The following is a 27,970-nucleotide window of genomic DNA, read 5'->3' on the forward strand; positions in this document are numbered from 1 at the left end:
ATTGGGACGGCAGTATGTGCAAGGAAGGCTGTACATGCACAGAGCAGTAATTAGCCATCGCTTGTCACACTTCCCAACGTATTTATCAGTGATCAAGGAATTCCATGTGACAGCTGACACTGCTTGAGCCTCTATAGATATAATGTCATTGCCTTTGGTTTGGGTTCTGTACATCATTTATTGTTAGTATTGTGGGCTACTGGGTATGTAAGCGACGCTCATTTAAACCATTCTGACAAATTGTTCCTGGAAGGGATCCCTGGCCTTTCAGCATGATAATGAATGGTTTGTCCCCTCTGTCAGCCACTTTCTTTGCTCTCATTTCCCTATAGAAATAGGGGTTGGTAGCACTAGGTAGGTACCTAATATATAGGGACAGAGACAGGGGAAAGTGTTGGAAGGGTTACTGCCTGCCCTGCTCTCATTTCCCTACAGAAATAGGGGTTGGTAGCACTAGGTAGGTACCTAATATATAGGGGCAGAGACAGGGGAAAGTGTTGGAAGGGTTACTGCCTGCCCTGCTCTCATTTCCCTACAGAAATAGGGGTTGGTAGCACTAGGTAGGTACCTAATATATAGGGGCAGAGACAGGGGAAAGTGTTGGAAGGGTTACTGCCTGCTCTGCTCTCATTTCCCTACAGAAATAGGGGTTGGTAGCACTAGGTAGGTACCTAATATATAGGGACAGAGACAGGGGAAAGTGTTGGAAGGGTTACTGCCTGCCCTGCTCTCATTTCCCTACAGAAATAGGGGTTGGTAGCACTAGGTAGGTACCTAATATATAGGGGCAGAGACAGGGGAAAGTGTTGGAAGGGTTACTGCCTGCCCTGCTCTCATTTCCCTACAGAAATAGGGGTTGGTAGCACTAGGTAGGTACCTAATATATAGGGGCAGAGACAGGGGAAAATGTTGGAAGGGTTACTGCCTGCTCTGCTACCCTTTGCCCTACAACTGTTGTAAAGCATTTGGAGCTTTAGTACAACAACAACTGGAGGACTTCAGGTTGTACATTTACAAGTCCTCTCCATATTGGGGCCACAGTCTCCCTATATTACCAGGGGCCCAATTTTTCTCTAACTGGGTATTTTTGAGTTTTATAAAGAGAACTGTGAAGTCCAAAACACATGTAAACAAACAGTTACTCATTACTAATAGATTGTTGGAGGAAGCTGCTCCTAATGAAGACAATTTATAATTAAATTTGGCTTAATTACCTTTCAGAGCATCTTTTCTGCAGCAGAATTCTATGTGTGATGGAACAATGTTTTGATCTTTCCTAGAGAAACCATCTGAACTAAATAATGAGGGTCGTCTGTGCTTCCCATTGGCTAGCGTTTGCTCATACACCAAAAATAAATTTTCCTTCCCTAAAGGAAACACCGCAAAAATGATAGGATTAAAAAATACATCATTTTAAATGATATTCCAGTATACAGTATATTAATTATAAATGTTCAATGAATTGTGTAAGTTATTTGTAAATGTAATTGTTGTTGAAAGCAATATCTGTCAGTATCTTGTATTCCCTGCACTGCTGGTCCTGACTTCATGCTCAATGTAGCAGTAATCAGCTTTCCTCCAGCCACGGATCCAGTTCCCACAATCCCTTACACCCTTGTGTTGTTCTCTGTCTTTAGAGGTCTGTTAATCACGGAACCTGCAAGGCATTGTGGGAACTGGACCCCATATTATCTGCTTAGATGGTCCCTAAGCTCAAGCAACTGCCATCAGCCAAGAGCAGACTGAGCATGTGCAGTGCCCCCACAAGAAGAAAGATGGAGAGCTACTGTTGGATATTTTCTGGCATTTTTGAAAGCATGAATCCTAATTACTTAATTTTAATTGGGCGTCATTGACCTTGGGCTGGTATAAAAGCCCAAAACATAAGGGACAACATTTCTGTGGTTCTTTTTGTTATTAGTCCCCATTTAATGTCTTCCTTCTCCCTACCATTAATCTTAGGGTCCCTTAAGTTCCCTCATTTCTCAACCCCTACTACACACACACAAGATCAGTTGTGTAAATAGTGAGGAACAGACCCTGAGGCCACAGAGGAGCCCAAAGCCAGAGGGAGCCCAGTAAGGACCCCTGACTTCCAACCTCTTGCTGCCTAAGGCAATACTACTTGGCCCTTCAGCCTGTCCCCTATCACCTGCACCCAAATCTCCCCTACCTGGGGTTACCACATGGCTGGTATTTGATCAGCCTAGCCAGTAAAAAAAACAACTACTTGCTGGTAAATTTGCAATAGCCTAGAAACCCCTTCCTTTCCTCACCTTCTCCACTGCCCAATTTCCCTTATAAGAACAAACCCACCTCAACTCCGCCCATTTCTTCACCCCACCAACTAATTTCCCCACCCCTTTCCCCATCAGCCCATTTCCAGCCATTTCCAACTCCACCCCCTTGTACTGCACCCTAGTCATGTGCCTACCCTGCCTATTCATTTTGGCCCTAACAATCCCCAATCCCCTGTGGCCCCCAGACCCCCATTATGCTTTAACATCTAGCACTGGTATTTTAGAACTCCCTGTTAGATCATTTGAATATGTACAGTTTCTATGCTGACACAATGCTTTTAATATAGGACACAAAGTTGGCTCCATCTATAGGAAACGTTTCTCATACACAAGCCAATGCAATACAGGCATTATCTGACATAGAAGACATCAATTTCGGGTGAGATCCCTTTTTTCACTCCAATCAGTCTACATATAAATGAAATGTTCTCTCTTTATTTTTCAGATAAAACAACAGAAATATGATAAAACCCATCACAGGGTAACGCAAAAAATAATTATGTTGTTGAAAATAGTAATAAATCCAGGAGATAACAGCTACATTTCAATTTCATACATGGCTGCTTATTATTTATAAACTAAGTGCCTATCGACTCCGACAAGTACAATATTTTACACTCCGCACCGGGCCAGGGAGCAGCGGATACAGAATGCAGATAACAGAAGTCTTACAAAAGGAACAACCCATTTATTAAGGATACACAAAATGGATCAGTCACATTCAGCACAGTCATTGTGTATTGGTGAGGTAAGATTCATGGAGGTTCTTGCAGTTTCAATACATATTGGAAAATATCAGGACTGAAGCTGGCCCCCATTTTGCTTCTCTACAGGCTCTTCTCTTCGGAGAAGGCTTCCATTGATGGTTGGTTTATTACATTCATATGTAAAAGTTTAGACTGATTTTGGAGATCAGCTGTTCCAATTCACTGTACTATATGCCAAATGTTTATGCCTGTCCAACATCTCCAATACCAAGATTATTAGTATGAAGTTGGCCCTCTGCTCTTCTGTGAAGCCTTTTCACGAGCTGTTGGAACATTACTGGTGGGATTTGCTTCCATTCAGCCACGAGATGTTGGGGATCAGGCCATCATTATACTGGTATAATGGGAACCTCCAGGTAACTAGCCACTTTCACTAATAATTAGGCCAAGTAAGCAACTTGTGAGTCCCTCTTTTGTCAGCCAATCAGTCCAGTTGTGACCTATTTAAACTCACCCTTAGCTCTTTTATTTGCCTCATTGGCCTATGTTAGCTTGAACACTGTGGCTTGTCTTGTTCCCACCCTTGGTCCTAGTCCCGTCCTGTCTCTATGCCCATTCCTGCCTGTCCCTGTCTCTTCACCCTTTCCTGTCTGTCCCTGACTCTTTGTCCGCTCTGCCCTGCTCCTGTCTGTCCCTGTCTCTTCACCCTCTCCATCCCAATCCTGTCTATCTTCTTCCTGACCTTCAGCCTCTCCTTTTAAAGTACCTGTCTTGTTTCTGAATGGTCACAGCAACCAGTCCTTGCCTGATTCACCACCCAACGAAATCCCTTACAACTAGCAGTTGGCAATCTCTGTTGTTGTTGTTCCTTCACTCCCATACCTGCAAACCCATTCTGTATGGACCTTTCTTTGTGCTTTGGGTTATTATCCATCTGAAACAAGAAAGGACCTTCTCCAGACAGTTAGAAGACATCAAACTGTCAAATGTGAATTAAACAGCCAATTCCAATAATTAGAAGGAGTGTCCACATACTTTTGGCCTATAGTATATATAAAAGCCAGCCGTTACGGACCATGTCCTCTACTTCTCACTGGATGCCAATTATAATATCCACCTTCCATAGCCCAGGCAGTGACTGATGTGCTTGACATGTGCACTAACCTTGTGTGTGTATTATTGATTGGGTATTGACAGCAGGGTGAAATACACATATGATATCTTGCTGATTTGTGTATAATCTATACTATTTTAAAGCATTAGCCATGTATTTATACATATTCAGGAAAAGGAATAAGAAACCCTTAATATTTCTGCACTGTACTCATATTGTAAATTACTGTCTTTATGAATTCCAAACCTTTCTGTAAATCAAAAGTACAGAAGGTTGCCAAGTCAACATCGAGCTTCCAGATCAGTTACCTGCAGAGCCAAAAGGGAAATGGGATAAGCTAATGAACAATGAATTACCATGGTAATTAAACAAACTATAAATACTGACGTTTTCCTCTGGGCTTTATTGTATTACAGAGACAGGAAAGCAAATGCATTAGATGAACCTGCAAACTGTATATATACAATAGAACCTCTCATCTAATCATGCAGCGATACCGCATAATGCAATGATAAAAGGCTAAGAGACTTGTCCTGTTTGAGGAGTATTGATGGGAGAGTTATAAAGGGGCATTTTACAGAGTAATTATGGATTTAGACAATATTTGAAGACAGTTTCCATGTGTTAAAGAGGTTTGTTTAAAAAGTTTTCACTTGTTAAAAAAAAAAAAAGCATTGGTAGAATTGGCCATTAAATTACATTTTCATTTAATCAGTAAATAAGGTTATGTCATAATATTATGAATTACAGAGATTTAGATTTTATTAATGAATATTGCATGGGTGGAAATATGCAGACACCCTGTTGTTGGAATGGGCTGTTCTGGCCAGACCATAATTGCTGTCGTTCTTGACAACTTTGTGGCTACAGGTTTAGGGAAGGCTCTTTCCCATTTCAGTAGGGTATTAGCCCTCTGCACAAAGTAAGGTCCCTACAAAATTGGTTGCTGAGATGGAAATGGAAGAACTTGACCGGCTCGCACAGAGCCCTGGCCCCCAACCAAATGGAACCCTTGTGGGATGCATTGGAACCCCTTTGTTAGCCAGGCCTGATCATCAAACATCAGTGCCCAACCTCTTACATACAGTATAAATAGAAGCAAATCCAACCAACAATGTTCCAATATCTAGTGGAAAGCCTTTGCAAAAGAGCAGACGTCCAACTTCATATCAAAGGATGACCAATCCATGGTTTTGGAATGAGATGTTGGACAAGCAGGACCCATATACTTGTGCCCATACAACTTAGCAACGTAGGCTAAAAAATATAATAAAAACAAGGTTCAAACTACATTTTAAACTGCCCTACCAACCAATCAAGAGGAAGAGAAAGAAAACCTCAACAGGACCAAAGCCAATTCAGCTTTACAGACAGAAACATTCTTCCTTATCCCAAAATGAATATTACCCCCAGGATCAATTCAAGAGCAAGACCAAGGAAACCCCAGCAGGACCAAAGCCAATTCAGTCTCACAGACAGAAACATTCTTCCTTATCCCATAATGAATATTACCCCCAGGATCAATTGTCTATTTAATAGATCATAATTATAAATGCCCTTCTAAGAAGGCACCCAACCCATGTTTGAACACACCCATAAATTATTCTTAACCAACATTCTTGCGGGGCAATTCTATCAAAACACTTACTGATGCTGATGTTAAAATCTTCTTGCCTCCAGTCTCAATCAATGCCCTTTCTTTGCACCTGCCAATCAGACAAAAAAATGGTTAGAATAACCATAAAAGGCACTACATTTGCCCAGTAGCAGTAACCCATAGCAACCAATAAGATGTTTTCTTAAACAGGTGACCAGTAAAATCTACCTTCTTATTGGTTGTTATGGATTACTGTGCCTTTCTATTACATAACCCCATCAATTTCCACTTGTGACTTGTAGCAGGTATTGTAGCAGGGCACTGGGTACTGAGTAAGAAGCATCTTTCCGCCATCTTGTTCCAGTGCCCCTGCACCTATTGAAGCTGGGAGCAAAGAGGTTCTGTATGGTGAAGCAATTGGCCAAAGCTGCTCAGGGATGCCCCGGAACAAGTTGACTTCTCGACCAATACCCCAGACTGGTGAGGTTTTGAGCAGCTCCCCCTGACAACTTAGCACCCCCTCCCCCAGTGATTTACTGATCCTTCTTCAGGCAAAAACATTTTAGAAAGAGAAATCTGAGTGCAACCAACTCCATGAATACTAAACCAGCATATTGCCGCGTATAGGAGAGCAATTTATCCATGCAAATGACCTTCATCGAATCATTGGTGAACTAATGTACATTTATAGCGGGTGTTTTTGTGTTTTTATGTGACACGGTAATGCACCGACACACACATAAACCACTTAAATATGGGGGAGATATTATTGTATTCTTCGTGCCATTATTTATATGTGACATTCCCAGAAGTCTTGCTTGGAATTTATCGCTTTTAATCCCAGTGCTGTTGCTTAGTAACCTCCACTGGTATTTACAATTAATAAAGTCTATGTGTGCACCTCAACCCCAATTAAAACTCGGCCTATTGTTCTATCTGTAACCTTAGCCTCCGGATTCCGCTTTCAGACGTAAGCGAATTCATTGTGTTTTATTCTTTATCTATATGCGTTCACGGCCAGAAATGCAATAACATCCCCACAAAAACAATTGTGTCCTCATTAAATCGCACATTTCTAACAGCGGTTTGTCCTAATTTCAATACAATTGTTTTACTGCTGATACTTGACCAGTGATTGTGCTCCAATACCATTAACCCAAGCACTTCAAAAGTAAATAATCAGGGTTTAATACAAAGGGAAAACTATAAAATGCAGGTATAGTGGTTCTATATTTATATATACCTGCCCAGTAGGGGGCATTGTATCACCAGTAAATGACTCAAAGAACGTTTGCCTTAACATCTACCCAGGGCATGCAAAAGTGTATATAATACAAACAGGTGCCAGACGAGGAGATCATACTGACTCTAATCTTATGCAGAAGGGTAAGGTTTTTGCCTTTCATTACATTGATCCCCCTAAAGAGTTAATTCAGCATTGGGCTGGGCCTGTTCAGACTTGGGAATGGGCAGTTGATTCCCTTTCCAGGTTAAAGCTTCCCTGGTAGTTCCTCATTGGCCAGGTGTCTTTAAAAGAGGAGTCAATTTGTGGTTCTGTCACTTTGGACCCTACTTCTTGGAGTGGGTGGGTTGTGTTGGAGAACCTGAGGCAGGAAAAGAAGTTCCAGAAGAGCTAGGGGTAACTAGTGTGCATTGAGGGTCAGTTATAGCTTGCTCTAGGAGTGAGGGTAGTTAGTAGAACAGCCAGAAGCTCCAACAAGGGAAGCAGAAGGGTATGTACCCTGGGGGGCCATCCTTCAGCTTAGGGATTCAAGTGGCGAGTAGGGATGTAGCGAACATCGCCAAAAATGTTCGCGGACCCGTTCGCGGACTTTCGGCAAAACTCGCGAATATTTGCGAACTTTGCGAACCCCATAGACTTCAATGGGAAGGCGAACTTTAAAACCTAGAAAAGCCATTTCTGGCCAGAAAACTGATTTTAAAGTTGTTTAAAGGGTGCCACGACCTGGACAGTGGCATGCAGGAGGGGGATCAAGCAAAAATTTCTCTGAAAAATACTTTGTAAAAAAAAACGCCAAAAAAAACGAAAAAAAAAAAGAAACGCCCAAAAAAAACGCAAAAAAATAACGCAAAAAAATAACGCAAAAAAAAAAAACGCAAGCTATTCCTATGTATACGCAAAGGCAAAAAACCGAAGCGAAAAAACGCGGCGGAAAAAACCGAGGCGAAAAAACGCGGCGCAAAAAAAAACGCGGCGAACCCAAAATGGCGAACATCGCCAAAAGTTCGCGAATTTCCGCGTTCGCGAACACCCGATGTTTGCGCGAATTAGTTCGCCGGCGAACAGTTCGCTACATCTCTAGTGGCGAGGCTCAATAAATAGAGCTATTCCTGGAGGAGCACCACTGGGAGGGCATTGGACCCATCCTTGTGAGTACTACCATTGGCTGTTACTGACGCCCTGCCTGTGCGCGATACCATCAAGAGAGTGAACCACTCAAATAGTGTGAAGTGATTGCATTGTACCATTCTGAAGTAAAATCTAAGAGACTGTTTGGAGAATTAACAAATAAACCATTAACTGTTGTTTTAAAGAACCACTGGTGCCCAATACAGGATTGGACTGGCAAGCTGTAGCTTTTGTAAGGTGCCATAGACAGTCACTATTTATTGGGCCTGTGGTGGGGTGTTTGGGTCTCTGTGTATTCGACGTGCCAGAGTCTATTTTCAGTCTCAGTTTACTGAACAAATAAGTCAGTGTGGAGACCCTTCCTCAGCCCTACAGCAAAGACCCCTGAGAGAAAAGGTCCTGTGTAATGCATGCTCTGCTGGGAGTTGCTGGGAGTTGCAACTTGCCAGGCCATAATGGGAAGGAAAAATGCAGTGGTACTGCTCCTAAATTACACTTGTGTTATTTCCCCTAACAAACCATAGAGGGAGAGGGAAAAACGTTCTTGGACCAACTCCAACCAGCAAAGGGTGTGGAACTTAATCTCCATGCCCCCCCCCGTGACATCACAGGGGTGGGGCAATTATCGCCACATCAGTCCAAGTGAGTCCTGCCCAGTTTTCCAAATTAGGTTTTGACCTGGACAGGTCTGTGATGGAAATGGGCGGGCTGCATCATCAAGGGGGGTGGGTTATGAAGTCAAGGGGCAGAATCATGCCCTCAAGGATTGAATTGAGAGAGGATTTAGTAAGTCCATTGGAGCTTGGAGGGGTAATGGGGGCAAGCTGGGTGCAGATTGGGGTCAGAAGGACTAGCTATTACAGATTTACCAGTAAGTACATTGCTGGTAAGTTTATAATACCGACCCTGGCCTTGGCCAAGTGGCAACCCTAGCTTCTACCTGCCTTTTTTCAATAGTATATATGGCTAAATAGCACAAAATCATTGCTTTTAATGACTGGGATTCTGACTGCGGGCCAGAACACCTTTGGGGCTCATTGCACTTGCTGTGGCGCCTGGGGGCATCTCCTCATTTGCTGTAGATGCCCATATCAGCAACTCCAGAGCTTCTCATTGCTGCCTTCCTATGCTGAGACCCTATCACAAACCTTGCATTGTAAAAGAGGATGAAAAAACACTCCTGCCCATCACACTTAACCCTTATTTTCCCGAAGCTCTCATGCTATATTTACCTGTTCAGGGTATAGTTATAAATATTGTGCCTTGTCATTTCCATATATGCCATTACATGCAACTTGAAGGAGCAATGTGCAACTGAACCAATCAATAGACACAGAACTGACACTTATTTCGCCTGATCTATTTACTGCCAACAAACATGTAATACCCTTTATTCTGACAATCCGTGTACCAGTCTGCCCTCTGGTGTACATTTGTTGTACTGCAGCCAGAAATGTATTCATGGGGGCTCATGTACTGTATGTCCACAAGTGATCAGAAGCAATTGCACTAGGCGCAGCGCAATCGTAAAAATAATAATGCTGGGATTTTGACAACAATACTGCATTTTGGGTAAAAAAACGTGGGGATTGCACTCAAAATTGCACTTGCAGACGTTCATGTGCCCTATGTTCTCATTCTATGATCTCAACCTACCCCCCCCCCCCATAAGAACTTTCATCACCCCACCACCCACAGGCTGCAGCAGTGGTCAAAACAACACTGTGGTGGGCTCCATCCACATCCATAGATAATTACTTTAGCATTCAGGTGGCTTTGCTTCCCCTTGAAACATTATTGAATTGAGAATCGTTAATAGGTGAGTGTAATGTCCCTGTAATTGTGATCACGCTGGCTGTTTGCTGTGTGTTCCATTGAGCGGTTGCTGTGCTCATTGCGGGAAAGGTAAATAGGAGCTAATTACACCCGTTCACATACAGAGGCACCTTTTGTTACAGAACGCTCTGTCGGCAGAGAGTCCCTATCTTTAGACAGATACCATCTACATGGGGCGGTGATTTAGCCCATGGGCAAAAACAATTCTAAACAAAGAAAGAAGAGATAAAAGAGGCAAAGAAAGAAGAGAGAAGGAAAAAAAAAGTAGAGTAGAGTTATACTCTATTTATTGGGGTTGTGGAACTACAACTCCAATGGCTATAATAGGTGTTTGCACAACCATACGGTTGAATAGCATTATTTGAAATATGCACTATGTGTGTTTACTAATCATTATTGAAAAATGACTATACTGTATATTTCATTTTCCTTCTCTCTTCTTTCTTTCTTTGGTCTCTTTTCTTCCCTTCCCTGCACATTCGCCGTACATTACAAATATGCCTCTAGGTGCAGCCAGACCCCCCCCCCCCACGTCACAGTAAATAACCCCTACAGTATTAATGTTTCTGCAGGTCTAGTAACCCATAGCAACTGATTATATGCATGCTTTCAGTCGGAAGTCCAGTAAATGCTATGACATTTTTGCCCACAACTTGGCCTAGTTGACATCCTGCCTGACCACAGCACATCCAAAGCCCCACACCTGCCTCACACACCACTCGGCCTGCACCCGGGGGTAACTACAGAGGAAACAAACCCTGCAGTTGGGGGGGGGGGGGGCAGGGGTGTAGAGGGCCCAGTAAGGCCCTAATTAATGAACAATTAAAATATATTATAGTAGAAAAAACAAAGTAACATATTGTGAGGCCCTAAGTTGAATTTGCTGTGGGGCCTAGTAACATCTAGTTACACCACTGGTCTGCACACCAACTCCCCCTACTCAATGTTGCCACCTTATGCGGCAGGCAGGGGGCGGGGCAGGTGATATTGGGGCGGAGTGGAAAACAATCATCCCCTCCAACCCTAGAGCTGCTGGGAGTTCTGCCCTTAGTGTTACACCTGTGCATTCATTGTCATTTTGCATTGATCAGAGTGCCAGCAGAATACTCTACTCTTAACCCCTTACTCCCCCACCTTCTTTGCTTGCATGTTATTTGTCTATTCCCAGGGCATCAGAATGGGTATATACAAACAGGGTGCGGTGGGCACACTGCAAGGATAAGTAAAATGGAAGTGCAATGGAAGTGGCCATATAAGCTACAAGCATACAAAAGAGAGAGGATTGATCCATGCTCGTTCCCTGGCCCCTGGCGCATAACCAATCTGTACATATATCTGTTTAGTTACAAAGTTATGCTTATAAAACCAAGAAATAAAAGCCAAGAACTGCAACCATGCAGTGAGATAGATAGTTAGTAAACATAATTTCAAGCAACTTTGCAATATAAAGAAACAACAACAAGAGATCCTCTGCACTCACCCATTATCAATTTATAGAACATAAAGACATTCGGTGCATTTAAGCTACTAAGAAATGCCCTTCCCTTTAAGCAAAACAGGGATTGTTTGTCCATATATTGCAATATACTTCAAGCTGGCCAACTACGTCAAAGTCATCCCTTTTGACCAGTTCCTACACTGACTTATGCGATTCATTAAGAATTCTACTGCTTCAATATACATTTAGCCAAGGGACTAAGTTTTACCTGCAACTTACTTGCTTTCAAGGTTAAAATCCCCATATGGTTGCCCTTTTATTGGCTCCACTGGGATCACCTGACTGCAGCTATATTGAAGCAGTAGAATTCTTAATGAATCGCATAAGTCAGTGTAGGAACTGGTCAAAAGGGATGACTTTGACGCAGTTGGCCAGCTTGAAGTATATTACAATATATGGACAAACAATCCCTGTTTTGCTTAAAGGGAAGGGCATTTCTTAGTAGCTTAATGCACAGAATGTCTCAATGTTCTATATATTGATAATGGGTGAGTGCAGAGGATCTCTTGTTGTTGTTTCTATATATTTCGTGGTCACAGCCTCATTGCACCCCCGCCTAATGGTTTAAAATTTAGTGGTTGAGCACAACTTTTTTTTTTTGCTATAACATTGCAATATAAACCAATTATAAATGATGCAGCTTTTTCATGATATTTAATGTAATAATATAGCTTGGAACAGTTCCCTAAGCCCCGCCCCCTGTTCCCCTGCTGATCTGACTGACTGCTTTGTGACTCAAATAAAATGTAACTGTAGTCGCCTGCCCTCAGCCTGCCTTCAGCCTGCATCCTCCCAATCCCACAATTCCCTGCACACGTGATGTCAATAAGGAAAGGAACATCACAGCGCAATGCATTGTGGGTTATATAGTTCCTGCATGCTGTCTGTAAGCTGTGGAGAAGTTGTTACAATTTGTAACATCAGTGTTTTAGTCCCTCCTTCCCTGCCAGGATTTCAAATGATGCAGAAAGAGAAGAACTGTTTTGCTGCTGGATTTCAGCATATACAAATGGTATTTATTCATACTTCTTGAAGGAACAGATTACAGTGATAGGGATATTAGGGGGTTTTGTGTTGTGTGGGGCTCTTTAAGCTGGAGTTCCCTTTTAAAATCATGTTGGGCACTGTTATTATCCTTAGTAGCTTGGTAAAACAGGAAGATTAAGGTAGGAGGCTACTTACCAGTGTTGTGATCTTTATATTGTACCTCATATTCCCCCTGGCTCCTCCAACATTAAAAGGACTTTCTACTTCATCTTTAATTGGTCTAATGGAAATATTAAGCTATAAATGTAGAATGAATTGTATGTGCAGCTTTAACCTTGTCTAAGCAGCCATTGTCTCTCAGCTCAGCCACAACCTTCCATAGACATCCTATTGTGTTATAATCCCATTGCAGAAAGCTAACTGGAAACTCGGCTTTGCATCCAAGGGGCGGGGAGAGGGGCAGTCTAACATCACTGGGGTGTGGGATCAACTGTACAGAAAGGGATGCTATACAGCTGCTAGGTTATAGACCCTATTGCAAACCTTTTATTGCAGTAGATAGGGGTGGTGGAGACGAGGATTTCCCCGGCCCAATGGCTTTATTATTTAAGAATATATTCTCATTTTATCTAGATTACAGTGGGGACAGCCAGTGGCCCCGGGGGTACATAAAGAGTGCATTATATTGTGCTCCGGCTGCATCTCGCTTCATTGAACTTTGATAGATGAACAGACAGTATTCCTGGGGTTATGGCAAAGCTACAGGGCTTTGAGTTCATCGCTCATACAGCCAAGCAGCCCTGTCACTCAAACAGGTTTCCTAGGAAACCAAGGAAAAGCTTAATGGTATTGCCGAGCGAAAGGAACGCTGCTGTTTTTAAAATTAACCCCTCCATTGCTACATACCAGTTCCCAGGGTACCATTAGACCATATGTTAGACGGCCCCCAGCCTTCAGTAGGTCAACTCTGTATTTAACAGTTAAATAATTGTTCTATTACAGGTATGGGATCACTTATCCGGAAACCCATTATCCAGAAAGCTCCGAATTACGGAAAGCCTGTCTCCCATAGACTCCATTATAAGCAAATAATTCAGAATTTTAAAACTGATTTCCTTTTTGTTTGTAGTAATAAAACAGTACCTGTAATTGATCCCAACTAAGATATAATTACCCCTTATTGGGGCAGAACAGCCCTATTGGGTTTATTTAATGGTTAAATGATTCCCTTTTGTCTGTAATAATAAAACAGTACCTGTAATTGATCCCAACTAAGATATAATTACCCCTTATTGGGGGCAGAACAGCCCTATTGGGTTTATTTAATGGTTAAATGATTCCATTTTCTCTGTAATAATAAAACAGTACCTGTACTTGATCCCAACTAAGATATAATTACCCCTTATTGGGGGCAGAACAGTCCTATTGGGTTTATTTAATGGTTAAATGATTCCCTTTTCTCTGTAATAATAAAACAGTACCTGTACTTGATCCCAACTAAGATATAATTAGCCCTTATTGGGGCAGAACAGCCCTATTGGGTTTATTTAATGGTTAAATGATTCCCTTTTCTCTGTAATAATAAAACAGTACCTGTACTTGATCCCAACTAAGATATAATTAGCCCTTATTGGGGCAGAACAGCCCTATTGGGTTTATTTAATGGTTAAATGATTCCCTTTTCTCTGTAATAATAAAACATGCAAAACAATCCTATTGGGTTTAATGAATGTTTTATACATTTTTTTAGTAGACTTAAGGTATGGAGAACCAAATTACGGAATACCCTTGGTCCCAAGCATTCTGGATACCGGATCCTATACTTGTATAGCAAAAATCATTTTAGGATTCTGTTATTAATACCCACCCTGAAGGAAGGGCAGTTCCCCATAAGCTGTATTACCCCAATACTTACCCTGCACAAAGTAGAGGCAGGGTTGTTCCAAACTGTCCCCCAAGGACCATATGATGGGGTAGGGAAAGATGTTTCTGCCCAAAGGCACTCACCTTCTCTTTAGTTTAGAGAGAGTGGAACTAGGGGTCTCCCACTTGATTTGCAGCAGCAGAAAGGGTTAAATGTAAATGTCCCCCGCTCTTCTTAGTTTTCCCACTTCGGAGCAGCTGTGGCTCTCTCTACCTTGAAGCCGCTCCTCTGGAATGATTTAATTTGAATAAAAAGAAGCAATTACCAACCCCCCCCCCCATGAGGTACAATTGGAATGCCCCTGAGAATGGTAATGGAGATATTAATTTCCCAGCTGGGCACCCCTGAATTAGAGAGGTGCAAGTATGGGGAATACAGGTCAGATTTGTAGTCCAGGAACCAAGTTTTGCATTTTATTTTACTCCCAAAAGAGAGAAAATATCAATATATTGAGCATAAAAGACATCCTTGAACAGTAATTGATTTATTTAATAGGACTGTTGGCTCTTTGCAATGCCTGGCTGTGCCCCTCGGAAGATTAGGCTGTGCCCTTCTGCCTCCTGTTCGCTGATTGTCTGCCCTTAATGAGTTTTTAGCTCCTTCTACTACATTTTCTCGCCCTGTATTTTCTGCTTGTCTGCACTGCTGATTTGCCCATTGCCTCTCCCTGTGCCGGAACCTTCCAGCCTAAACGCTTCAGAACCTCTGCCAAGGCAAAATGCACCTCATAAATAGCATTTACCTTCTCAGTAAAGTGTCATTCAGATACCATAACGACTTCACGCATCGTTCACTCCTGCTTCGATTTGAATAAATGGAGCTTAAGGCCTAATTAAACGGAGGGTTAACCAGGGACCCAGCAGCCTAGGGAGGTGCAACTCCTGTCTGAGAATCAAGAGATGAATTCTGGTGATGTAGACGTGTAGGGGGCTTTATATTAAAGGAGAAGGAAAGTCATTTTGGCATTTTACTGCCAATAGATTCGCCACATTAGTGCCACCTAGAACACTATATTCAGCAGAAAGCTTTACTATACCCAAGTAAAGAGCCATACAAGCTGCCCCTGATAACAGCTGCCATTTTAGCTTGGTCTTGGTAGCTTCCTGCTGCAGTTATAGCAGTTGACATCTCATATCACACATTCCTAAGGGAGGAGGGAATGAGTTCTTATGCATTCTTATGGGAGGGGGGGGCAGGAGAGGGGAGGGGAAGAGGGAGAGAGGAGAGAACTGAGCAGACTCGTGCCCCAAACTTGAATGAGCCCTAAAAGAGAGGTCTGATACTTCAGAACATGTTCCTAAAAAAGGAGACAAGACATCCTGTGTTTCTTTTGATAGAGGACTCAGTGTAGCGTTTCTGTGAGTGCTTATGGCTGTATTTACATAGACCTTTCTGATAAGGCTTACTTAGTTTTTACCTTTCCTTCTTTAAGTGGCTTAGGGCTGATGGTTAAGGCGGGTGATATAATGATTCTGCACCATGAGATTATTAGGTTAAGTTACCTTATAACTAGTTTGATGCAGTTATTAATGTGAGATTTTGACAGGCAATACACTTGGAGAAAAGCATTGCAAGTGTAACACATTTTTGGCCGTTTAGGGGTTAATCCAGGCTAGTATATAGTAGAGCATGTGTTACATGTGATCCCTGTTTCCCAGGATGGGCCTCCGCTAAGTGGGAGATGGCCTATAGGAGCTATTTTGGAGATGAGGATGTTGTTGAACTACAACTCCCTGAAGCTGTATGGTGTAGATGTAGTAATTAGGACGCCAGAAGGTTCTTTGCTGAATAACTGTAGAACGTTTATTGTCACAGACAAGGTTGAAGCAGGGTTATACTCACAATAGTTGAGGTAGTTAACACAGCAAGTAGTGGCAGTTGTACAAATGCAAAGGCAGAGTAGCACCACAGTGGAGCTAGATGAGGCGCTAACAGAAATCCTAAGGATGATCACCCTTTACTGGACCGGATCCCTACAGCTGATGGTGGATCAGGGGTAGATGCTGCCTGATACCTGTGTCTGGACTGCGGTCCCTACAGCAAGGCAAACAGAGCCTGGGTATGCCGAACCCTTACTTTCTCCTATGTTGGACCCAATACTGCTCTTCCTAGATAGCCCTAACTATATCACACTCTCTAAAGCGTGCTATAATAGGATCTATCCTACCACTAACTTCTCCTCATTCATGGGGCCCTGTCCCCGACTTCACTAGAGCACCAAGGGGCTACTCTAGGGCAGATGGCTTTACTGGGGCCTATTCTGATCCCAGGCTCAATGGAGATGTTCCCTGAGAGTCAGAAGGCAGCCAAAGAGGAAGCCACCCCTCCTTGCTAGACACTTTATCAGTCTGCAAGGGGAGTGGTCATCCTAACTAAACCAATAAGGCATAAGGTATAGTGAACTAGATACATGGGACTTTGCCCAACAACAGTAATAGGAAAGAGGCAGTAGGGAATTAAAGCCATAGGGACTCTATTACCTATGAGTCCCTACATTAGTCTCCCCAGTGCCCAGCATTGTGCCAATCACCGAATGAAATAACAAGATAACCCAATCTAATCATATCAGAAAGATGTGTTAGTTCAGCAGAATTTCTGTGGGTGGTGGCACCTAATGGAAAAGCTGTCCTTACACAAATTGATCTGTCAGCTTGGCAATGTCTGCAAAATATCAGTTGGACCGGCCAATTAGCAGGCACCATAGCTGGGCCAATGAACCACTGACTGGTCCTGAGCCTGCCCAAGACCCGTTGGAATCATTAATCCACAGTGCAAACTGCACTCAGAGAGAAAGGATACAAACTAATGTGTTATTGTTACATAGGAAAATGATGTGGAAACCCCTATAGTATATTATTTGTTTATTATATGGGAAACGTGCCTGCATGGGTCAGCACCACTACTTTTTGCAGCTCTTAAGGAATGTAGGGTTTATTAGGAAGCCAGGACCTTATACCTGGGGAAAGAGAACAATAAACTCTGGCACCCAAGGTAAATGCCCCCCCCCCCCCCCGCCATGTTTTACTGCATTCTGCTTATTAACCTAGGCTGTTTCTATGAGCTCAGAGAAAAAAGGTAGAGGGTGTATTAATATAGCATTTACATTTTTAAGCATTTTACATTTTATAAGGGAACTACCTGACTTTGCAACCCCTCAATCTCTTTCCATTTTCTTCAGGGAGTTTTTCCAGTCTTTTCCTAGTTTTGTTGCATTTCACGTATCTATCCTTCTTTTCAACATTTTCACTGTTTTCATTATGTCCATTTGTCATTCTGTCCTCTCTTCCCCTACCTAGGTGCCAACATCTTACCGTCCTTGTCACATGTATCAGTCTTTGCAGGGTACCCATGTACCAGTCTCACTCCATTTACCCCTCAACTCATGTGCCAGTCTATCCCCATATACTCCCCTCCCCAAGCACCTGTATATCCACAATTAGTCACATTTAGTCCACATTTAGTGGACTCTTTAGGAAGTATCATGGGGTGCTGCACCCAGGCTTCTGTTGGACCTCACTGGCCTTCTACACTCCTGGGCCCCTTGCAACTGCAGGGTCTTCCTCTCCTGTAGTTTGCCAGTCTTTACTCCTTTTGCCCTCTCTTCCTTTGCCAATCTTTTCTCTTTTTCCATATTCCCACAGACCAACTTTCCTGCCTTTATCCCTTTCTGTAAATGCCAATTTGTCCCCTTCTCCCATCACCTTGTATTTTCTCATTTCAACTATTTTCCAATTCTTATATCTCAGTCTTAACCCCCCTTCTCCTTATCTCCCCTGGGTGCTATACATTCACTGAAAATCTACCCCCAGAACAATATTTTGCACAACCAGGGAATATATATATATATATATATACAGCCACAGTAAAATCCGCACTCCAAACTTACATTCTGCTTCTTAGTTGCCCGGGTGCTGCCAGGGAATATTACACAACGAAACCACGTACAATAGGCGCACTCCAGGGTCTTTTTCATAAAATTCAAATCTTTATTTTCATACAGCCATCAGATCTGATGGCTGTATGAAAATAAAGATTTGAATTTTATGAAAAAGACCCTGGAGTGCGCCTATTGTACGTGGTTTTGTTTTATATATATATATATATATATATATATATATATATATATATATATATACAAAAAAAAGTATATTTATCTGTATTTTAAAGTAAATAATTGTTTTGGGAAAATATTTGAATTAAAAAAATAACTTAAAAGGCTGTTTTATCAAGTTGTAAAGTGTCACATAGAAAGGAATTGTGCAAATTGAGCGTTAATATTACTAAAATCTCATCAAATAATTTAGCCAATGACAAGACAAGGCTATAACTTTCTACACAACTCAGTTTATACTGAAGCAATAAGCAGAACCCCTTTTCCTCTGTAGAGATGTCGTTTCTGCAAACTGTCAAGAGATGGCAGTCTTTCCTTACGGCTCCAAAAACATTAGCCTAATGGGATTGAGACACCTCCCACCCGCTAATGGCTCATCCACAGCACTATAATAACCATAGACAAAGGAAAGGCAGCTGCTTTCTTTCTTGCTCGGATGCTTGCAGAACTCAAACTGATAAAGAATTGCTGGGGGAAAAAAATTCTTGTTTGGAGAAAAATTGCCTGCATATCTTTCTCTTCTTTGTTCCTTTTTCACTCCTTGAAGAAGCAAGAAGCCAATGTGGAAAATCTGAGGATTTATGGATCATTTCCCCTGAACTCTCTTTCCCTACTCCATCAGGAGCACCTGTTCGACTTAGTACCGCAGCCTCAAGAAGTTTAGGAAGATGAACCAGACAGAAGCCGGATTACTGTTCTCCAACAGCAGTGACTCTATAGGAAGTATCTTGGGGTGCTGCACCCAGGCTTCCGTTGTAACAGACGATGGATTTGAGGTGCCTTCTCTTGACGAGAGGAACCTGTTTATCATGCGAGTGGTTCAGATCGCGGTGATGTGCGTTCTGTCCCTCACGGTGGTGTTTGGGATCTTCTTTTTGGGATGCAACCTTCTCATCAAATCCGAAGGGATGATAAACTTTTTGGTCAAGGACAGGAGACCTTCAAAAGAAATCGAAGCGGTCATCGTCGGCCCCTATTAGTGAGTAAAAATTCACTCTGATGTTGTCAAAGAGGTGTTCCGAGCAACACAGTTTGCCTTTTTGTGATGTCCGCGTCCCATCTGTCGGAGAAATCAAAATCAAACCAAAAAAAAAAAAAGGAGAGCAGATTTCTCACGGACGGTGCCGGACCGAGGGACAAAGATGTGTCGAACGTTTATTCGTTTATTTCAATTTTGGCTGAAAAATCTGGGAGATCGTCTGGGGGGAAGTGAGAATGAAGCTGCAACTGACATTTGTGGTGGAAATACAATTTTTAGCTGCACTTTAAACAAGAACCACCTCACCCCTCCTTCATCCGAAGCAGAACTAGTGAGAATGTATTCTATATCAGTATCCGGCACAGACATGTACATCTTGCTTCATACTGGACAGAGGGATTCCTTACACTGATTGTAATAACTTTATTACCCCTGCCTGACTTTCCTAAGAGAACTTTCATACAATGACTCCGAGGCATTGTTAATCGGGGACTGTTACATTTTTTTGTGAAAAATTCTCACTTTGCTGTTGCTTTTTTTTAACAAAAGAGAAAAACTTGAGAATGTCTCTTTATTTCTTTACTGTAAGGTGATTTGTATATCTCTACTAATTTGTACAGTTTTCGGTAACTTATATTTATTCCCTGGCTTTTTTTTTCTGCCTCAGTACCGACTGTTTTGCTTTTATCCCTAAATACTGAAATTGGAATGCTAACATGTCTATCCTATTTATATACACATATTCCCCATCTATCTAAGAGGCATCGTTGATCGGTTGATTCCCATTATAGTGTTTTGTATTCTTTCAATAGGCTTTGGTGCTTCCACTCTTTTTGAAAATATTTCTCGAATGATGGATACAAAGTGGACGGAAGAGGTTATTATAATGTCCAAACGGTCACAAAAGTGATTGCTGAGGCAATTTAGCCCCATAATCAAAGCATGACTAGTGCAAATTCAGGAAATGGAATTGTTTTTTTTTCTATTTAAGATGAATTAAAAACAAGAAAAAGGCTGAATTAAAATCCAATTTTTAAATATTGTGCTCAACTTTTATTCTAGTCAGACACTGTTTCCCAACAGTTCATAATGTCTGAATGTTTTTTATCTTGATAGACTTATTTTTTTTCGGGGGACGGGGAGCTCTATGTATTACAGGTATCAGATCCCTTATCCAGAAACCCATTATCCAGAAAGTTCCAAATTATGGAAAGGCTATCTCCCATAGACTCAATTTTAATCAAATAATTCACATGTTTTCCCTTTTCTCTGTAATAATAAAACAGTACCTGTACTTGATCCCAACTAAGATATAATTACCCCTTATTGGGGGCAGAACAGCCCTATTGGGTTTATTTAATGGTTAAATGATTCCCTTTTCTCTGTTATAATAAAACAGTACCTGTACTTGATCCCAACTAAGATATAATTACCCCTTATTGGGGGCAGAACAGCCCTATTGGGTTTATTTAATGGTTAAATGATTCCCTTTGCTCTGTAATAATAAAACAGTACCTGTACTTGATCCCAACTAAGATATAATTACCCCTTATTGGGGGCAGAACAGTCCTATTGGGTTTATTTCATGGTTAAATGATTCCCTTTTCTCTGTAATAATAAAACAGTACCTGTACTTGATGCCAACTAAGATATAATTACCCCTTATTGGGGCCAAAACAACCCTATCAGGTTTAATTCATGCTTGAATAATTTTTTTTAGTAGGCTTAAGGTAGGAGATCCAAATTACGGAAAGATCCCTTATCTGGAAAACCCAAGATCCTGAGCATTCTGGATAACGGGTCCTATACCTGTACATTAAAACTCAATATTAGGTTGACATTTTTAAATTGTTCTTATTTAACCATTGTGGGCGGGGCTTCAAATATTGCATTATTTTGTTTCAAACATTTGGTTGAAATGTTTCTTGTTCAAAAACTGTTTTCCATCAGTTCATGATGTTCAAATTGCTTATTTTATTGAAACTGTTTTTTTTTTGGGGGGGGTGCCAAATATTTCATTAAAATCAAATTTTCTATATATATTTGTTTTGGAAACACTCTTTCCCAATAGTTCATAGTATTCCTGTTTTTATATTACTGTAATGACTTTTTTTGGGGAGTGGATAAAAAGATTAAAAAAAATAATAATTCTGCCCAATATTTCGTTTATGATGCAATTTCTGACATTTACTATAAATACATGTTATGTGTATTGTTTTTTCTAGCCCAGAGAGCTGGGTAACAACATTAAAGGTGCAATTAAATGACGTGAAAGGGTTAATGAGGGAGCAGGTGTACTTTCTATGGAGTATAAAGCAAAACAATGGGCTGGGGGATGGGCCCCTGTGTAAATAATAATGTTCCTGCTTTCTCTCCAAAAAAAACAGAGCTTACTGTCACGGGGAGATGAGAGCAGAAGTCAGACCGGTAGAAAATGGCAATATGAATGGCTTTAATTAATATAATGACTTTTGACAAGTAATGAATAGGGGAGACAGAAGCCTGAAGTCTGTAATACAAATGAATGATCAGGGGGCGTAGGTTTACAGTTCAGCAGCGCCGTTGGGTTTCTCAGGCTGTGCTGTGCCATCGCTATATGTTCATCCCCTTTACAAGTGCACCGCGAACACGCGTTTCGCCACGTGACAAGTTGTATGCCTGATAAGGTCACGGCTTGTACGGGAACATGGCATTTTTATAAAAGAAAAAGCTGCTTGGAATACGTTAGGAGCCCGGAATGTGTGCGACGCAAGGGGTCCGTTATACATGGAAACCTGCCAAAGCCTAATACAATTTCAGTATGTTCACCGTGGCCAGAAAGGATAATATGATACAGGGGATCTGGTATATAGAATCCCATTATCCAGAAAGCTCCAAATGGCAAGAATGACATTTTCCATAGAGCCCAGTTCAAAGAAACAATCCTTCATTTTTGACTGATTTCCCTAAACAGGTACAAGTATGGGACCCTTTATCCAAATGCTTGGGACCTGGGGTTTTCCGGATAAGGGGTCTTTCCGTAATTCGGATCTTCTACCTTAAGTTTGCTAATAAAACTATTTAAACAGTAATTAAACGCAATAGGATTGTTTTGGCTCCAATAAAGATTAATTATATCTTAGTTGGGATCAAGTACAGGTACTTTTTTATTATTACAGAGAAAAGGGAATCATTTAACCATTAAATAAACCCAATAGGGCTGTTCTGCCCCCAATAAGGGGTAATTATATCTTAGTTGGGATCAAGTACAGGTACTGTTTTATTTTTACAGAGAAAAGGGAATCATTTAACCATTAAATAAACCCAATAGGACTGTTCTGCCCCAATAAGGGGTAATTATATCTTAGTTGGGATCAAGTACAGGTACTGTTTTATTATTACAGAGAAAAGGGAATCATTTAACCATGAAATAAACCCAATAGGGCTGTTCTGCCCCAATAAGGGGTAATTATATCTTAGTTGGGATCAAGTACAGGTACTGAGCATTCTGGATAACAGGTTCCATACCTGTTTAGGATCCATTATCCAGAAACCAAATATCCAGAAAGCTCCAAATTACAGTATGGCCATCTTCCATAGACTCCATTTTCAGCAAATAATTTTAATTTTTAAAAATGTTTCTACTTTTCTCTGTAATTAAAAAAACAAAAACCTTACACTTGATCCCAACTAAGATATAATTAATCTTTATTGGAGGCTAAACAATCCTATTGGGTTTATTCAATATTGAAATGATTTTTTAGCAGACTTAAGGTATGGAGATCCAAATTATAGAAAGATCCCTTATCCGGAAAACCCCAGGTCCCGAGCATTCTGGATATCAGGTCCCATACCTGTAATAGCATTTCCCATTTTTCAAGCATCTCATTGGTTCCCATGGGTTACACGACCTGGAGCAAAAGATGTACCTTGTATTAAATGACTCCCTCCTCATTTTCATCATTCAACTTATCAGATATTATAGATTATACTCTGTAATATAGAGTATGTGCATACGGTAACATTTGCCATTATAAATAAGTAGATATATAGACAGACTTCTATTGGAGTCAGGAAGGAATTTTTTCCCCTCTGCGGCAAATTAGAGAGGCTTCAGATGGGGTTTTTTGCCTTCCTCTGGATCAACTAGTAGTTAGGCAGGTTATATATAGGCATTATGGTTGAACGTGATGGACGTGTGTCTTTTTTCAACCTAACTTACAATGTTACTATGTTACTATGTTACTTATACTGCTTGTTGTGGTGTTTTGCTTGTGAGTTTACCTGCATTCACTGCCCATTATATTGGGGATGTCATCAATATATCAGTGACTGTGACATGTTGCTTATGTACATTACAAGAGGCGACTGGTGCAATTATATCATTATTCTCCAGAACTGCACGCTTTGGGCCATAGTGGTGCATTTGAATGACATATAATTCAAATATCCTTACCCCTGCCCTATACTTGGTTTCATAAACAGAGGTTAATCACTATAACTGAGTTGGGAAGAGAATTTTACTAGAAAACACATATCTAAGATCAATTGAATATATATATAGAGAGAGTAAATACACATTGATAATGTTCCATTTATTCAGAATTTACTTTGTCATGACAAGTGACTTGCGATGCTAGCCCAGGGACGGCGCAACGTACTAACTGCAATCTACCAACCCGCTCAGTTCAATCTGCGCGACGACACCAGTGAATATTACAATGTACACTGCCTGTCAGGAAGAAGATCAAATATAAAACTTGTCATCCCTGAGTCAGGAAGAGTAAATTAAATGTCAGCTATGTTGCATCTCTTAAGTAAAAGGGATCATAGCGGCACAATATCCTGTCCGAGCTATGAAATATTCCCTTTTATGCCACTGAAAAACCCTTACTCGACAGTAAAGGCCAAATAAGAGAAGCTTAACATTGTATTTCTTTAATAAAATGAAAAATACTACAACTGAAGAGCTGAAAAATGTCTGAATTTAATTGGATGTGACATACGGTCAGGGAACAGCTGAAAAATAGTCTGAATTTAATATTATATAATAGAAGAGCTGAAAATTGGAATTATTAGTTATTATGTAACATAGGGCAAAAGAAAAGCTGAAAACTGTAATAACTTACTGTAACGTAACATATAACAAAAGAAAAGCTGAAAACTGTATTAACTTACTGTAACGTAACATATAACAAAAGAAAAGCTGAAAACTGTATTAACTTACTGTAACTTAACATATGACAAAAAAAGAGCTGAAAATTGTATTCATATACTGCAATGTACCATACGGCCAGTGAAGAGCTGACAATTTTGACTAGCGATTATATAACATAGGGCAAAAGAAGAGCTGAAAATGTTTATTCATTTACTATATGTAGGGACCTATAGGGTTAATAATCCCTCTAGCTTTATACCCTACCCTTCCTTATTTCACTATTTCTGGGCAGATTTTCCTATTTACATGTTGTACATTATTGGCCCACAGGTAGACCACTCCCTTTCACACTTTAACATAGTGTTTTGCAAAGGGGCGGATCTTCCTCTTTGGCTGCATCTGTTGACTCAGTTGAGTCAGCTTTTGTTAGAAAGAGCAGCTTTATGGCTCCAACCAGGAGAGACAGCTGTGAGTATTCTCCTTTACAGGCTCTGCTGCCTTAGTGAAGGGAAAGCAGTACTCACAAGGGTATCAGGCATAGTTTTCTTCCTAATCCACGTGTGCTACTGGGGATGGGGACTTTAAAGGTAGAAACCCTATTGAACCTGCCTAATCCATTGCTACATCTGTATTGTGAATATTTACTGCATAACCCTGTGGATAATTGTCTTGGACAGTTTTCTTTTGCTGCAAGAACCTTCTCGTGCCCTTTTATTCAGTTACTTTGCACACAGCCTAAGTAAGTTGTAGTTACACTACCACATCCAAACCCCTCCCCTCTTATAGGCATTAACAGAATCTGCCATCCCAACATCCCCCAGCAGGGCATTCCCCAACCTCACTGCGCTCACCGTGAAATACCCCCTACGCTGCTTCAAATGGAAGCTCCGTTCCTCTAACCCAGGGTTCCCCAACCTCATGAGCCACAGTCAAATGTAAAAAGACTTGGAGAGCAACACAAGCACCATAAAAGTTCATGGAGGAGCCAAATAAGGGCTGTGATTGGCTATTAGGGGCCTCTATGCACCCTATCAGCTTACAGGGGGCTTTATTTGGTAGGAAATCTTGTTTTTATTCAACCAAAACTTGCCCCCAAGTCAGGAATTCAAAAATAACTACCTGGTTTGGGGGCACTGAGAGCAACATCCAAGGGGTTGGGGAGCAACATGTTGCCCCAGAGCCACTGGTTGGGGATCACTGATCTAATCTAAAGGGGGGGCCTCTGGTGCGCTGATTGTTTTTATTATCTGCCTATAATCCCCTCTAATGTACTTGTACAGAGTAATCATGTCCCCTCGCAAGCTCCTTTTTTTCAGAGAAAACAACCCCAACCCTGACAGTCTCACCTCATAGCTTAACCCTTCCATCCCCTTTACCAATTAACATGGAAAAAGAAGAGCTGAAAATTGTATTAATTTGCTATAAAGTACCTTTCCCAAAAATTTGGGGTTTTTTTTTACTGCACAACTTTTTCTTCTGTTTTTACTTTTTTTTGCAGCCATTGGAGTGTATGGGATTTTTTACACGGTGAACCCTAACAAAAAATGTTGCTTATCACTGCATATTCTTCTACTATAAACTTACTATATCACTACCAATCTAGCACATATAGGGGCATATTTATTATAGTGTGTAAGCCAACATCACTGCTGATGCTGCCGATGGCAACCAATTAGATCTTTGCTTTTGTTTTCTAACTTTTAGGTGACTGTTCAAATCTAACTACTGATTGGTTGCTATGGGCAACATCATCGGTGATGTCCGCTTACAGTCTATAATAAATATGCCCCTTAGAGTGATGGATTTGGCAGGTTATCTTGTTAACTGTTTTGGGGGGTCAGGAACAATACTTCCCTCCCCAGTGGGGTGAAATTGACAGCGAGCCTGCTGAGGAGTTGAGTTTGTCGCCTTCTATAGGGGTTCAGCAAAGGGTTAAAAGGGTTGAAAAATTAAATGAATTTGTACCTTATTTTCAGCCTGAAGCTATTACCATGAATATTAGGTGTCTCGGCTGGGAAAGAAACTTCGCTCAGTGATCAACGATCTGCCGTTCTCTCGCTTTCGTGGAAGTTCAGCTCTCGGCGCTCTCGCACAGACTTGGGATGTCGAGTCACCCAGCGAGTGGTTATGTAACAGCAGCTGGAGAGTAAAACATCTGAAGATCCCCGGGCTCATTTAACTAGTTCCCTGCTCAATGATATAATGATAGAAATGGATACATCAATTGATGAATATGTAATTACAGGTATGGAACCCGTTATCCAGAATGCTCGGGACCTGGGGTATTCTAGATAAGGGGTCTTTCTGTAATTAGGATCTCCTGCCTTAAGTCTACTTAAAAATTATTTAAACAGTAATTAAACCCAATTATTTTGGCTCCAACAAGAACTAATTATATCTTAGTTGAGATCAAGTACAGGTACTGTTTTATTATTACAGAGAAAAGGGAATCATTTAACCATTAAATAAACCCAATAGGATTGTTCTGCCCCCAATAAGGGGTAATTATATCTTAGTTGGGATCAAGTACAGGTACTGTTTTATTATTACAGAGAAAAGGGAATCATTTAACCATTAAATAAACCCAATAGGACTGTTCTGCCCCAATAAGGGGTAATTATATCTTAGTTGGGATCAAGTACAGGTACTGTTTTATTATTACAGAGAAAAGGGAATCATTTAACCATTAAATAAACCCAATAGGGCTGTTCTGCCCCCAATAAGGGGTAATTATATCTTAGTTGGGATCAAGTACAGGTACTGTTTTATTATTACAGAGAAAAGGGAATCATTTAACCATGAAATAAGCCCAATAGGGCTGTTCTGCCCCAATAAGGGGTAATTATATCTTAGTTGGGATCAAGTACAGGTACTGTTTTATTATTACAGAGAAAAGGGAATCATTTAACCATTAAATAAACCCAATAGGGCTGTTCTGCCCCAATAAGGGGTAATTATATCTTAGTTGGGATCAAGTACAAGGTACTGTTTTATTATTACAGAGAAAAAGGAAACCATTTTTAAAAATGTGAATTATTTGATTAAAATGGAGTCTATGGGAGACGGGCTTTCCGTAATTCAGAACTTTCTGGATAATTGGTTTCTGGATAAGGGGTCCGATACCTGTACATAGTTCTATGAATACAGTAAGTCTCACATATAAACTTCTCTGGTTTACATCATCCTCTTGATATAATCCGACACACAAACATGTTGACTGATTGGGCCACTACATGGGAAGCGTTAGACAGAACTGTTTTAGTAGATGAAGGTCCAGTGCAGTGTCGGACTGGGGTCCCTTGAGCCCACCAGAAGACCTGACCTCAGTAGACTGCTGAAGAAGAATCTTGCCAAACTGGAATAAATTTATATATCAGTAAATATTGCTCTTTTACATCCTTTCCCTTGA

General features: G+C 41.0%; 2 protein-coding genes across 8 annotated transcripts in view; one reads left to right on the forward strand and one right to left on the reverse strand.

The window, feature by feature from the left end:
- The window catches only part of galnt13 (polypeptide N-acetylgalactosaminyltransferase 13), a 193,503-nt gene extending 178,375 nt beyond the window's left edge, over window positions 1-15,128 (reverse strand). For 2 of the 7 annotated variants that reach the window (XM_031892693.1, XM_031892691.1), the window contains exon 1: window positions 5,770-5,827. The gene's annotated coding sequence lies outside the window, so the exon portion shown is untranslated. 7 annotated transcript variants of the gene reach the window in all.
- Window positions 15,129-18,920: 3,792 nt separating this feature from the next.
- Window positions 18,921-21,577, forward strand: rprm (reprimo, TP53 dependent G2 arrest mediator homolog). Its single transcript, NM_001122810.1, is given in 1 exon segment — window positions 18,921-21,577. A coding segment is annotated over 1 exon segment (312 nt). The 5' UTR covers window positions 18,921-19,113; the 3' UTR covers window positions 19,426-21,577.
- The last annotated feature ends 6,393 nt before the right edge of the window (window positions 21,578-27,970 follow it).

Source organism: Xenopus tropicalis, chromosome 9 (assembly GCF_000004195.4).
Source record: "Xenopus tropicalis strain Nigerian chromosome 9, UCB_Xtro_10.0, whole genome shotgun sequence".
NCBI classification, from domain to species: domain Eukaryota; kingdom Metazoa; phylum Chordata; class Amphibia; order Anura; family Pipidae; genus Xenopus; species Xenopus tropicalis.